The sequence below is a fragment of the Bubalus kerabau genome, chromosome 13 (assembly GCF_029407905.1).
Source record: "Bubalus kerabau isolate K-KA32 ecotype Philippines breed swamp buffalo chromosome 13, PCC_UOA_SB_1v2, whole genome shotgun sequence".
Taxonomy (NCBI): Eukaryota; Metazoa; Chordata; class Mammalia; order Artiodactyla; family Bovidae; genus Bubalus; species Bubalus kerabau.
In genome coordinates, this window is record NC_073636.1 from 28,518,102 (window position 1) to 28,533,748 (window position 15,647).

At 42.3% G+C, this 15,647-nt stretch overlaps 1 protein-coding gene across 5 annotated transcripts in view; it reads right to left on the reverse strand.

The window, feature by feature from the left end:
• BEND7 (BEN domain containing 7) overlaps positions 1-15,647 on the reverse strand; it is an 89,659-nt gene that overhangs the window by 30,013 nt on the left and 43,999 nt on the right. For all 5 annotated transcript variants that reach the window (XM_055543855.1, XM_055543857.1, XM_055543854.1 and 2 more), the window contains exon 6: positions 8,707-8,932. In XM_055543855.1, coding sequence (XP_055399830.1) covers positions 8,707-8,932 — 226 coding nt within the window. The remainder of the gene's footprint in view (positions 1-8,706; positions 8,933-15,647) is intronic.

The window sequence follows — 15,647 nt, forward strand, 5'->3', positions numbered from 1 at the left end:
GTACCTCTCCCTTGGGACATATGACTAGCATCTGCCAGAAAACTGTCATAAAACAAATCGACAATGTCCACCCCGGGAAGGGTGCCTGTAACATCACAAAGTGCACAGTCATATTGTGGTGGCCCTGCCTGTGCGACAGAAACCCATCTCTTTTGACAGGAGGCTGTTTTCTTCAGCCCTGGCTATGGTGTTGAAAGGCAGGCTGGGTGAGAATTCAGCACCCGGGACTTAGAAGTGAGTCCCTGTGAGTTAATCCATGGCGGGCTCCCGTCTGTGATGAAATGGGGTGAAGACAACATCAACAAAAGCCACAGCGTCCTTCTCAACAAACATCTCCATGTGTCCCTTTGCTCCTTATGTAGATGGACTTGTCACTTTGAGGAAGGGGAGGAGGTTCCTTTTCTGAGCTTACAGATGATCAGTGACAAATGAGGGACAATCTGGCTACTCCCTATGGCCCCAATCCCACGTTTCCTGGTTCATTAAGTCTGGGATGGGGCTGAGGCAGCTTTAAGAAGCAGCTTTAAGAAGCACAGCCCCAGGGACTTACTTCTCTGGCAGTTCAGTGATTAAGACTCCGCCTCCCAATGCAAGGGGTGCAGGTTCGATCCCTCCCACTTAGCTGGGGAGCCAAGATTCCACATGCCTCCAGGCCAAAAAAACCAAAACATAAAAAACACAAGCAACATGGTAACAAGTTCAATAAAGACTTAATACTTTAAAAAAATAAAAAAGCACAGCTCAGGTTGAAAACTCCTGAGGGTAAACTATGTTTGCATCCATGACAATTGGCATTTATATTCATGAAGTTAAACACTCGAAGGTAAACAGCTTGGCGAGGACTCAGGCCCTACGCTTAGAACAGACTTTAAACTGTTCTGGAGGCGAAAGGCTCCAATGTCTTACTGTGTTGAAGATTTATTAATCTTACTCTGTAAGTTAACCTTTTCCATTCTCTTTGCATCTAGGACACTGCTCATCCTTCAAGGTTGAGTTCCAACGTCACCTGTTCCGTGAGCCCTTCTCTTAACCGGGATTTGCAATCACTCCATCAGTAATGGGCACCTGATGTACTTTGGCCACCTCATGCGAAAAGTTGACTCATTGGAAAAGACTCTGATGCTGGGAGGGACTGGGGGCAAGAGGAGAAGGGGACGACAGAGGATGAGATGGCTGGATGGCATCACTGACTCGATGGACATGAGTCTCAGTGAACTCTGGGAGTTGGTGATGGACAGGGAGGCCTGGCGTGCTGCGATTCATGGGGTCGCAAAGAGTCGGACACGACTGAGTGACTGATCTGATCTGATCTGATGTTCATTCTGTCCTGTCTTAGAGATGGTGCTAGGTTCAGCTCACTGTTTACAGCTCTGTCGCTCTGCGGGACTGCACACCCTGAAGGTCAGGGCACCTTTTCTCAGCTCTCAATGGGCTGGTAATAAGCCTGAGTGTTGTTAACAGAAATGTCTTGCCTGCTGATGATTTCTAAGTTTGTGAGGTCAATGCAAATACTGCAAATGTTTGGGTGGTCTTGTGACTTAACTGGAATCAGAAAAGCGGCCAAGACCACGTCTTCTGTGTGACACTGTTTGGTGTGGAAGTTGGTGCAAAGTGCTCCAGATATGCCATTGAGGAGGAGTCTGGGCAAATGCTTGCCAAGAACAGAGACGACTCTCTGTGTAGCGACAGTAGAGCCTCCCAGCATACTACACATGTGTTTATTGATCCACATACTAGTCTCCGGCTGAGTCTGGCTATGCCCTTTTTCCACTTTGGGAAACGAGGCAGTTCATCCCTCAAGTCCTGGGGAGCCACTGAGGGTGTGTCTGAAACCAGAACCCTTGTGTCAGACGACAGGAAAAAATCAGGTTAAGCCCCAGACAGTCTAACGGTGAGAGCTGTGGACATAGGTTATCTTGTCCTTTGCTCCTGGAGAGATGCAGGGCAGGCTTCAGAAAAGACGCACTCTTAGCAACAGAGGGGGATGGACATGTGCAAGAGGGCCAGGCAGCCCAGACAGATGGTGTCTCATTGGAACCAGTCATTACAACCTGAGTCTCTGCGACCCCATGGACTGTAGCCCGCCAGGCTCCTCCGTCCACTGGATTTTCCAGGCAAGAATACTGGAATGGGTTGCCATTTTCTTCTCCAGGGGATCTTCCCAACCCAGGGATGGAACCCAGGTCTCCTACATTGCAAGCAGAGACGCTTTTCCGTCTGAGTCATCAGGGAAGCCCTGCCAAGGGGGTTGTCTGGAAACAGCTGCCATCAGTCATCGGCAGCTGCTTGTTCAAAATCCAGATTCCTGGACTACCCTATACCTACTGAATCAATCTCCAGGAGGGGACCCAGAAATTGGAATTTTGAACCAATACCTGTGGTAATTCTGATGCACCTTGAATTACGAGACCAGCTATGGCAGGGGTTGAACATATAGGGTTCCAGGTGCAGAATGATCAAGGTTCAACATCACCCACGTGTTGCTGGGCCTCCATAAAAAGAGGGAGAGTGCCAATAACGACAACTAGGTAGTAGTCACAGACAAGTTACGAATGTGACATCATTAAATAATCTCTTAGAGTCTGTCGTCATATAGTATTCAGGCCTGTCCTGTTTTAAGCTGACCTGATGCATAAACCGATGAACAGATAAATTCACAAATGGTTCAGTTCAGTTCAGTCACTCAGTTATGTCCGACTCTTTGCAACCCCATGGACTGCAGCATGCCAGGCTTCCCTGTCCACAATGGTTAGTCATCTTCTAAAAGGATTCTTTTTTACAGTAATTTACTTTTTAATTCAAGGATAAATTATGTTTATCCTTTACAGAATTATGTTGGTTTCTGCCAAACGTTAACATGAACGCTTCCAGTATACAGAACCACAAGAACCACAGAGAAAGAGCATGAAAGTTGTACTGTGACTTCCAACATTGTAACATGGAAACTAAAAGGATTCTTGAATGAAAGCATTCATCGATTGGCTCCAATGGGCAAACGCTTCACCTAGAACTGAATTTACATACAGTGTTGGAAGTCGCACGTGCAGTGGGACCTGCATGCTCTTTCTCTGTGGTTTTATGTACTGAAAGTGTCTCTTTCCCTAGGAAAAGGATCATGCTTCTATTTTCCTCCCTATTGTCAATGGGATTGATTCTCACTGTCTTCAAAGGAAGACCTGCCCTTGAAACTAGGAAATAAACAGAAGGAGAGCTAAGCTTATCTAGAAATTCATTCTGAATACCACACAACTCACCAGTCATTTCAAATCATTAGCATGGCCACCTTCCCAGTGGAATTTATAAAGAATCCAAAATGCTAAAATTTAAGATAAAAATTTAAAGTACCGATACCTTTCTTTCAATAGTCCTCATAGAAGAAACGAAGTAATGGCTTGGAGAGAGGCCTGGGGTTCAATCTTGGTTTTCCCACTTACTAGCTGTTTCCTTGGAGAAGGCAATGGCAACCCACTCCAGTACTCTTGCCTGGAGAATCCCAGGAACAGAGGAGCCTAGTGCGCTGCCATCTATGGGGTTGCACAGAGTCGGACATGACTGAAGCGACTTAGCAGCAGCAGCTGTTTCCTTTAAGTTTACTTAACTTCTCACAGTCTCAGCTTCCTTTCCCATAAATGGAACGAAAATCATCAGCATCACAGGGGTATCTGAATGCAAGCTGATGTTTCAGCCTTGTTCTTAAAGAGAGCTCTCAGAGCTCAAAGAAGTTACTATCAAGAAATAAGTAACGGCTTCCCTGGTGGCTCAGTGGTGAGGAATCTGCCTGCCAATGCAGGAGACACAGGTTTGATCCCTGTTCCAGGAAGATCCCACATCCTGTGGAGCAACTAAGCCCATGTACCACAACTGAGCCTGTGCTCTACAGCCCAAGAGCTGCAACTACCGAGCCCATGTGCTCTAGAGCCAATGCTCTGCAACAAGAGACACCATTACAATGAGAAGCCCGTGCACTGCAATGAAGAGTATCCCTCGCTAGCAGCAACTTGAGAAAGTCCTTGCAGTAACAAAGACCCAGTACAGCCGAAAATAAATAAATAAATAAAATTATTTTCTTAAAAAAAGAAAGAAATGACTAAGAAGTCAGATGTAGATTCCACCCCCAAACACATTAAAGTCTATTAGAGACCAGATAGAAAACAGCTATACACTTTTGGGGAATAAATCCAAGGAAATAAGTGTTGATAAAAAAGTGGAGAATAAAGGAGTTCTAAAATGGCAGGGACTTCCCCGGCAGTCCGGCGGTTAAGACTCTGTGCTTCCACTGCAGAGGGTGCAGGTTTGATCCCTGGTCGGGGAACCAAGATTCCACTTGCCAAGAGGCACAGCCAAAAAGTTCAAAAAATAAAATGACAAAGAGACCCTGGATGTCTCTTGACCCATCTGGAATAAAAGGAGCGGTTTTGGTGGTCTGTTCAGCAGAGCCTATGAAAGGGTGGGTCTCATGAAGTGTCAGAAACACCACCACCCAAGGAGAGCGCCCTCCTGGGGATGAGACGATCCCTGTGGACCATCCCAGCAGGTCAGCAGCCTAGATGCCCCCAAGAGTAGCATCGAAGTTTGTGCTGCATCGTGTATTGCATGGAGTGAGCGAAGGGCAGTACAGTGGTTCCTGCAATTGACAAGCAGACATAATTTGCTTTGAATGCAAGAGGATTCAAGAATCTTGTTTGTTGGATAGTACCAGGTTGGCCCAAAAGTTCGTTCAGATTTTTACTTAAGACCATGAAAAACCCTAACGAACTTTTGGGCCAACTCAATAATAAAACTCTCTCAACTAATTACTATGAAGCTGAATTAAAAACCATAACCTAGGCTCTAAAAACAGCTTTACTGCAACTATACTTTCTGAAGAGCCTTCAGACATGAATGATTATGTCAATATCTAACAAAACTCTCACTAAGTCACCCTGCATGGTCTCCTGGCATAAGACATCAAGAACTAGGTGGTCTCTGGCAGGTAAAGCATGAAGGGAGGAAGGCCTGCCTAGGTCCTGACCTCAATGCTGCATCCTGGCTGTAAGATCATTTCCAAATTAAATCTAGGATACTAAACTCTCCTCAGCACCAAAACCCAAGACTCCACTTAATAAGATCCTAAGTTGCTTCTTCCCAGAGTTAAATGCAAAGTGCTCAGGTGGATGTTTCTAATTAAGGATCCTTCCATCATCAACACCTTAGGTCATAACCTATAAATGAATTTTCAATGAATTACCAATAAGTGTTAGCTACCATAAGACAGATGAGACTACGTTGAAAGCATGATCTCTATAAAGAGGTTTATATTTTATTTTCCAGATACTATACTATGGGGAATATTAATTATCACTACAAAGAGCTATGTTAACAATCCTACAATAAACTCTTGGTTTTTCAGCACATTTCTGTTCCTATCTATAAGCATTTTACAGGTTTTCCTTCATCTTTGTTCCCATTCTTAACCAACCTCATCACTTCGAAACAAAATCCAGCCCCACTATTGTTTTTACTTTGAAGGTTTTATAAAATTGACTGGTCTTTGTATATCCCTAAGTTGTAAAACTTTGCATATTAATATAGTATTGGTGCACTGTCCCATAAAGGACAGAGGAAGAAAGACAGAACACTTAATATTTGCAAAATCTTTTCAAAGTATGTGGTAGACAGCAGGGGGTACATGAGTAGTCTTGCCATAATTATGAAGAAAGAAACCATTGTATTACTTTGCCAGATTACTGAGATTCAAAAGACTTGGTTGGGGAAATAAATTTCTTTTTAGCTGTAATAAACAGCAAGAAAAACTGGGTATAATTATTCTGTAAGACCTTAAATTAAGAGTTGCTTAGATTTCTTGGGTCTCTTTCATGTATGCATGTTATTTTGTTATTTTCTCTCTCTCTCTCTCTTTTTTAAAGAACTTTGGGAATCCCCTGGTGGTCCAGTGGTTAGGACTGTGCTTACAGAGCCGGGGATCAGGGTTTAATCCCTGGTCAGGGAACTAAGGTGCTGCAAGTCACACAGTGCAGTGATAACCAAAACAAGACAAAACAAAAAAAGAACTGTAGTTAATGACTCCTTCCAAAAATCACTTTATATTGTAGTATGTACATCAATAAATTTTTAGTGAGTCAAGGTATGATATGAAAAGAAGAAAATTAGGGCATTAAGAGAGGTGCATTCAAATTTACATTCAATTTTTGTTTCCATATTTTTGGTTTCATTGGCACTTTATTAACAAGTAACAATTTACAGCAACATCTGATGTGAGCTGTTCCAAATTAGGTGTGAGAAGCCCTGAGGATGGATGTTTAGTACTAGGCCCACTATGTCAATAAATTAAGGCAAAGAATCCCAGGGACAGAGGAGCCTAGTGGGCTGCCATCTATGGGGTCGCACAGAGCCGGACACGACTGAAGCGACTTAGCAGCAGCAGCAGCAGCAGGAGAAACAAAAACTTATGTCCATTCACCCTGCATGTATTTATGGAAACCCGACTGGGTGTAGAGCTCTCAGTGAGGTGCAACAGGTAATAAAAAAACAGGATGACAAAGCTCGTCCTCAAGGTGCTTGTAAGAAATTGTCAGAAAAATCATGTAAAAATGCTGGCTGATCAGTATGAACAGAATGTTCTCGTTAGAGAGACAAAGCCGACACCTCATTCATAGTTTGAACGAAGATTATAGGAATGCACACAGACCCTCTGAAGAGCGGGATGATGGAAGCCTTTCAGCTTTCTGTGTTTTTTCATGGTTTGGATTTCTTTTTTTAACAAGCATGTGTTATTTTTGTAAGAAGGAAAAGAAATCAAAATAAAAATGTTTCTATGAATCAACACTGGAAGCAAACAAGTGAATATATGGTATCTGTTGACTTAGGCTGTTGGTGCCTTATGGGTGGATTTCCGTCTGTCTTAAAGTTACTGTGTTTGCTTGTTGTCCTAAAAGAATTTTTAATGCCAGGTTTAATTCAACAAAAAAAGAGTATGGAAAATTAAAGTTCTTTTGTTTGATAATCTGCTCTACAATGAACTAGGTCTGAAGAGGGCTCATTGCCATTTTTATTTCTAGCTAAAGAGGAGAGATGTGAAGAAGATTATGGTGTGTTTTCTACTTCTGTTTGTAATATACTTTCTCAGGCTATGGTATCATGTCCGTTCTAAATGGAAAATGGTAGAATAAAACCCGTATCGGTTTGATATATGTAATGATATATTTCATTATTATCTATGATTAGGGTAACTCTTCTACTGTCATTAAAATGAAACGTGGTCTTTTATGATTCCCTAATTTCCAAACACTTTCATACTATTAATATACTGCCCTGGAAAAAAAAAAGAAAATTAAAACAATTCTTGGCTACATTGCAGCATGTTTAAGAGCTTCAGCATGAAAAGCATCATCAGCCTTGACCTTCATGTTTCCACAAGCCCCAGCCATATTAAATCCAAACGGGACCCTTCTTCACTTCAGCAAGTCCTAGTTACATCACTGACTATTTTTCAAATTCTGTAATCTTGTTTTCAGTGTCACTTCAGGCTGAATCATTCTTTTCAGAAGTAGCACCGATTGTGATAATCTCTGTAGCTTATTTACTACAACTCAACTGTCACTTTAAGTGAAAAAACTCTGTTGGAGAAAAAGAAATTTTCTGCTAATGAAGGCTCATGTGCTTCTGGCCATGAACAAAGGCTGCCTGGTACTTGCTAGCTCCATTTAAAAATTGTATTATTTTCAAAAGTCAGTCGTGGGTTTCCAAGTATACTCTAAGTGCTATTACGTTCATTGACTCATTTTGCGGGGACCAAGAGGTAGAGGGCTGGGGGTGCTTTCTGGGTGCCAGTCTCAGTCCACAGCCAGGAAGGAACATTCCAGTCAGTGATGATAGAGGGACTAAGGCTTGACCCCAAATTTCATGTTCATGGTGGCTGTGTTTTATATTTGCCAATTCATTGACATTCTTCCTGAAAGTCACACTGAAATACTTCTATTACCTAAAATTACATTTATCAGAATCCTAAATAAAGACATGTTAAAATTAAGGAATAGGAAAAATTAAATTAAAAAATAGATCCAGGATGTGGAACTGGAATTAAATGAAGATCCACGTATGCATGCACCTGGCTATCCTAATGCAGTGAGATTCAGACACAGCTTCACAAATGTGAATGGGGAGACACGGGGTCTTGTCTACATGTAACTGGCACGACTCATGTCACAAAACCCCAGGGAGCAGAGTAGGGTCTGGCTTCACAGTGGGTTCACTTCCACTTAGGGTGTCTTTAGAAGCAGTGACCTGGTAAAGCAACTTCTCAACTTTGGAGTGAACTGTTTTACCTTCTTTCAAAAGAGCATCACAGCTGTATTCCTTCTGACAACTAAAAATCTAAGCAGAAATCCTATGTTGAGGAAGTTCTTAGTGTGAAATGACTAAGAGGAAAACGTACTTTCATTTTCAAAGTTAATTAAGGAATGACTTTGTTTTGGTTCTGCAGCAGATCAGACTGGCTTTTAAATATCACCTTGAAACAGCAAGTTCTAGTGGTATCTGGGGCGGAGGGTTAAGGAGCTCATACCCAAAAGCCATGCCGGTGGGCAGATGTCCAACGGTAAGTTAAGTTCACCTCTAAGTTCACTGACTACAGTTTCAGCTGCATCTTTATGGAATGAAGGCAAAGCTTAACAAAGACCCCGTTAAAATGAAATGAGGCAGACCAACCTTTTATTGCACCCACAATATTTTGGTCTAGTCCTTTCCGGTTGTCATTGAGTCCTCTTTTCCTCTTCCCATTGGGTAAGGAGTTAGCCAAAGTCTTGTCATCAAAAAATGCACACACCAGTTTTCTAAACAGAAGGCTTCCTGAGCGAGTGTAGTTTGACAATATAGAGTCCAGCTGAGATTTAGGCATAAACACATCGAAGCCTTCAGCAAGTTGCACTTCTGGCTACCAAAAGAACATAAATATGTCATTAAAAGCAAGATTTGAAGTTACCAACGTTGGGCATATGTGCAACAAAAAAACATCACCAGCTCTTGCAATGGCCATATATCGTGAAAACCACACAGCCTCAGCTTTGTGTGCCAGTGTTTGCGATTTACAAACCCAGTGACTAGTTGTAATTCACCAACAAAATGCTCTAATTCCAGTATTAAGTCTCGTCAAAAACAGTGCAAAGGAGTATACCGAAAAAGCATTCTCGTCCTCAGAAAGAGTTAAGGGAAAGCTGGATAATTTCCAAAGCATTTAAGTCTAGAGCTACCCAGGGGACTTGAGACTTCTGGGTGAAACGTCTTCATTTTGTAAAGGAAGGAACTCAGGCCTAAAGAGATCATCACAAAAATAACTTGAAAAAATAATTTAGAGGTATTCAATTGCATTACAGTTTACAGATCACTTTCTCCTGCATTAAATAATTTGATCTCATTTGCCTATGGACATGGGGCTACCCCAAAGGTCTCATGCTCTTTGTACTAGGCCAGTGGTTTTTAGCTGTGCAACTGTTATTTTTTCCCCCCAAGGAAAACTTATGTCAACTAATGTATAAAATAAACAAAAATCCTGAGCAGGTGCCCTGACCCCTGCTTTGGGGAAGGAAATCTGAAGCTCTATTCCAGAGCACCATTGGGAGACCAGTGCTTCCCTGCTGGGGATTTCCTGGCTGGGGGAAACTGGGTCAGAGGACTGATAAGGGGCCTTTCAACCTGAACTCTACCATATAAGCTCAGACACTGATAATACATTCTCTGTATATGTCATGGATGTTTACAACCTATCCTTTCATCATTCAACCCACTCATACCATTTCCTTTTCACAGCTTTTCTTAGCTCCTTCTTCCCAAAGAGGTTTGGGGGAAAAAAATTTATTTATTTATTCATTCATTCATTTGGCTGCGCCAGGTCTTAGCTGTGGCACTCAGGATCTTCAATCTTCATTGCAGTATTCACAATCATTTTTTTAGTTGCGGCATGTGGGATCTAGTTCCCTCACCAGGGATCGAACCTGGGCCCCCTGCATTGGGAGTGTGGAGTTTTAGCCACTGGACTATCAAGGATGTTCATATTTATCTGATTTTATTTATTATACTATATTATAATTATTGATTAGATTGTGGCCCTTCCTGATGTCTAGAACTCAGGCTTTATGTCTCCAGGGCCTGGAACACAGTAGGCACTAAATAAATTCTTGTTAAATGGATAAAAGTTCATTAGTCATTACATAAACTACTAAGTCATTTACTACTGATTAGAACATGATGACTTTAAAATAGTAACTTTAGGGTGAAGAAATGCAGTTGGTAAATTTTCCTTTGAAAAAAGTCAGCAGGAAATCTCACTTAAGATATATCATAAAAGCTAATTCTTAGATATCTTATCGCAAACTTGGCTAACCTGATGCCACTTTAGATTTTCTAAATCATATGAGACATGTGAGGATTTGGGTCTTGTTTTTCTCCTGGAGAAGAGAAATTATTGTTTGTCCTATTGCTTCTCAAAATGCATAGCTCTGTGCACTTACTATGCCCTGTGGTCAGAGCAAAGGGTTCAGGGCTCATGGTCAGTCACTGAGTCATGTCCAGCCTTTTGCGACTCCACGGACTGCACCTATCCATGGAATTTTCTAAGCAAGAATACTAGAGTGGGTTGCCGTTTCCTTTTTTTTTTTTTTTTTTTAAATTTTATTTTATTTTTAAACTTTACATAATTGTATTAGTTTTGCCAAATATCAAAATGAATCCGCCACAGGTATACATGTGTTCCCCATCCTGAACCCTCCTCCCTCCTCCCTCCCCATTCCATCCCTCTGGGTCTTCCCTGGAGAGGATCTTCCTGACCCAGGGATCAAACTCCAGTCTCCTGCATCTCCTGCATTGGCAGGCGGATTCTTTACCACTCGTGTCACCTAGGCTTGGGGAAAGGCTTAAATGACTCAGACTGTGTGGGGACCATCTAGGGCCCTGCTCCTCCTCCCAAGTGGAATTCTAAACTGGATTTTCCAGAAAATCATCTCACTTCTCTGCTTTGCTCTCCCATTTGGCTTTTGGTCTCTGAATGCACAGTGAATATCACTCTAAAAACAGTGTTGCCGGGTGGGTCCCTGACTTTTTGCCCCTCGATGCTGGTGATGGTCTGCAGAGGAAGCTGACGGGAGCCAGGGTCTGGGCCCCCAACTCCTGGGACAGAAGCTGTACACTTGGGCAACTCAAGGCACATCTGTTGAGTGACTCAATGTAGAAATGTTAGGATTAAAGGAATTCTACATCAAAATCTAAGATAAAGTTGTATCCATAGTCACAATTTTATTTTGCACATCCTATGGTTGCCTAATTTAGACCTTTTATGCTAAATGAACTGACCAGATTTTTGCTGAATGCTCCTATACCATTTGAAAACCATTTAAAAAGAGTCCCTGTCTACTTTATAGAAATAGCAACTCACAGCTATTTGAAGATCCGGGGGTTTAGGAGGGTGGTACAGAAGCTCTTAAATTTGCAAGAGAGAAAAGGGAAAGATGAACCATGGTCTCTCATTCATGTATGTCTGCTGGACCGATAACCACCAAGCAGGGGTTTAGAGCAGCCACCCGACCTCTGAGACTCCTAGTACCTCCCCTTGGATTCATCGTGTAGGACTTGAACCTGGTTTGAGAGACTGACCTAGACTAGCCCACCAGGCAGGACTGGCCACTCCTTTCTTCACAGGTGCAGTGTTTTCTATGAACTACATTTCTGGCAATTTTCATGATGCATTTGTTTAGTCGGGAGTTTGTGTTTCTCATCAGAATGTGTACTGTCTTTGGCATTCAGAGTGCCAAACGCCTGGCTAGCAGCGCCTGATAGATTTTTCTCAGAATGAACAAAACACTATGGAAGAATTCATTCAAAATGACTAGTATTGATTTCGAGGTCTTTTATCCCCACATAAAGGAAGTGGCTGTGGAAGTCAGCTGTGCCCCAGTCCAGCCCGCCAGCTTTCTCCTAGCAGGGCCCGTGCTGACTGGGGGGAGCAAGCTACCGAGAGAACACGGCCCTGACTCAATCAATATTTACTTGCATCCTCCGTGTGGAAGGAGTTTAAGGTCAGGCTCACCAGATGAAACATGTACATAAACCCCGATCATACAGAGTGGAGAATGACCAATGCTGCAAGAAGGGTAAGGACCACTAGGCAGAGTTGGCTGGTGAGGGGAGAAGGGATTTGGGTAGAGGGGGCAGGATAGCATTTTATTAGGACCTTGGAGGTTTTAGGATTTCGGAGAGATGCAGTTGCTGTTTGGGGCATCTGCTCCGACTCCTAAAACTAAGCATCTGGAGGTTTCTGTGGAGCTGAGACTCCCTATGGGATCAGAGCAGTGTTCTGATTTCTGAGATGCTATCCCGATGCATGAGCCGTCAATACTTTGTGCTCTACTTTCTACTGCCAGACAACTGTTGTTATTTTGAAGACTTCCCTCCAGATCAAGGAACACGAACTCGCCCAGTTATGCCTCCTTTACAAAGGAGTCAGTTTTATTAGTGGAGGCAACAGCCAGGGGCAGCAGCAGAGGCCAAGGTGACTGGTCTCTGGCCCTCCCTGCTCCTCAAGTCTTTTCTTTCAAGCAGACTTCTTAGCTGGTTGTCAGTGAGCACTAAGGTGTCACAAAACTACAAACCAATTCCTTAAAAAAAAAAAAGGATTGGGGAGCCTTACTTCCTAAGGCATGAAGAATTTGATGGTTGATTAATCTCAATGTTTTACAATGAAACCTTTTTATCGCCTCCATTTTATAAATATAATCACAGTGGCCCTGGTAGTGACCCACAGCTTTGTACTTACATTTAAAAACAGGTTAAAACTCTGTAATTGTATGCTTGAATCTCTTCTTTTTGTTTACCGTCTTGTCTAAGGGAGACCCCTCTGCTTACTGATGATGCCTATGATAGAAACCGCCACTATTCCAAATGAATATCATTCTAAAAGCTAGACTTCCTTTGACAGAATTACTGTCTGATACTCCAGCGAGGACAGACAGCTAATACACTGATTTACAGATTCTATTGATTACTGAAGTAATATGATTTTTAAATGATGACATTCAAAGTATGGGACAGGATTTATGGCTCTTGGAGTCATCTTTTTTAGAGTCAAGAGTCTGAATGCCCACTATAAATTTGGATTCTCATGGATGGCTTGCCTATTTTCAGTACCTCAGCCACTTAGCACAGTAATGTATCAAATGTTGAATTTTCCTATCCAATGGTATTGTATCTTATACCCAGTGAAGTTTGGGAGGCAAAAACTGCATGTAGTCATGATGATGCTTAAAAATGTTCCTGGACCCAGGCCTGTAGACATTAACTATCTTGTTTCTCTTCACAGTTGCATTTCAACTGTGGTCCCCCTTTGATTAGAAGTAGGTGGGGTCAGAGGAGCCTGGCAGGCTGCAGTCTGTGGGGTCACTAAGAGTCGGACACGACTGAGCGACTTCACTTTCACTTTCATGCATTGGAGGAGGAAATGGCAACCCACTCCAGTGTTCTTGCCTGGAGAATCCCAGGGATGGCAGAGCCTGATGGGCTGCCGTCTATGGGGTCGCACAGAGTTAGACACGACTTAAGCGACTTAGCAGCAGCAGCAGCAGGTGGGATCAAGATCTAGTTTGGTTGAGGGATTCCATAACACCTGGTAAATTAACAGATTTCCCCAGGGACTTTCCAGGTGGTCCAGTGGTTGCGAGTCTGGACTCTGCAGGGGCCACTGCAGGGGTCTGGGGTCGATCCCTGGTTGGGGAACTAAGATCCCACATGACGCAAGGTGTGGCCAAAAAACAAAAAACATTTTTCCCCTAAGTCTCTCTAAGTATATGACTCCCCTGTATAATCTAAAGAAAAATACATAAAACAATTTTGAGATCATACAAATTAATCACACAGGCAATATTTCTGATATTGGCTGTTTTATGTAAGGCATTGTTGGCTGCAAATTATAGGAAGACATATAAAAAGTGACATATAGTCATCAGGTTAAAGTAAACAGAAGCAGAGGAATATTCATATTGGGCATGAGTCCCAGATTTTCAATCTCAATTATACACAATAGTTTGTAAACTCGACTTGCTACCTAGTCAAGTTTCAGACTGGCTCTAGATTCAAATCTATTAGAAAACTATGGTTGAAAAGTTAAGGAGTCTTTCAAGTAAGACTAACTGCTTTTGAATGGAAAACGTATAACAAAACTTATAAGAACAGTGAATTCAACCCTCTGTTCATAACATTATTATATACAATGATCCTTTATTCTCATTTGAGAGTTTATTTAGCAGTGCACTAGATGTACTTCTAGGAAAATAAGCTGTAGTTTATGAAATTAAAAAAAAAAAACACCCACAAAACCCTTTCATAACTGATTTTGTTTTGCTCACAAATGTGATCTGCCTCTCTTTGAGAAATACTGAAAATGTTCCCTCTAACTCAGGTCTGCTCCAGGTAGATTTAGCAAGTGTTACTGTCACTATTTATTAAGCCATGCCAAGATCATGGCCAGCGAGCTGGGTAGACTCAAGAACCCACTGGATTCAAAGGCAGACCTTATATTATTGGTTCAGCTGTCACAGCCCAAAACAGTGTGACCTGCGGACGTGGCAGAGCCCTGAACCACTGCTTTGATGGGGCAGAGTGGGTGGACCCACTGTGTAAAAAGGATGTTCCGTAATGAGTAAAAAATGCTCAGGCAGCAGCTGTATCAAAAAGTATACAATAATCTCTTAGACTAGTGTACACTGAATGTTGAATAGGGTGATAATTACCAGGAAGTCATTAAAGAGCCAATCCTTGATCGATTTTTATTCAACAAAATGTTGGTAGAATTTAAAGTGAGAAAAGAAAACAGAGAGGGGCACTCACTGGCGGTCCAGTGGTTAGGCCCCAGCCGGTGCTTTCACTGCCTAGGACCCAGGATTCAACCCAGAGTTCAATCCCTGGTCGGGAAACTATGATCCTGCAAGCTGCAAGGTGTGGCTAACTAACTTTAAAAAAAAAAATAAGGGAAAGGCGGTACAGTTTGAAAATGACCCCACGCACCTGCAGAATGAGATATTTCAGCTTCCTTTCTCAGGTGGCAAATTAATGACTCTGAGGACTTGGGCTTGATTGATGCTCATGCTATTTGAGCCAAAATGTTTCATAAGATTTCAACCACTGTGGTCTAATTTCTCCCATCACAACTCCATGGAAACTGCTCTTTGGAGAAAATGGCCACCTCGGAGAGCCTGTCCTTAACACCCCGGGCAGAGGACAGCTCCGCTCACATCCTATTACACTGTGATTACTGCTTATGTGTTTTCCTCATATGGTCCTTGAAGGGCGAGGACTATTTCATTCATTTCAGTAGCCCTCGACAATGGTGTAATAATTAGCATGTCCATCCCGCATTACATGGGTTTCCTAATTCAATTCTCATCATCTTATGAAGCAATCACTTTCATGATCCCCAATTTGCAGATGCAAAAATTAAGGTTTAGAGAGATTAGGTAACTTGTTAAGATTATCCATCTAATAAGTGGTGAAGCAGTGCTGTGAACCCAGGCAGTCTGCACTAGAACTTTAACTCTCAAGCATACACTGCCTTAAATTTCAACGTGTCAATGAATAAATTAAAAATTTGCTTGCTTGATAGATCTGCT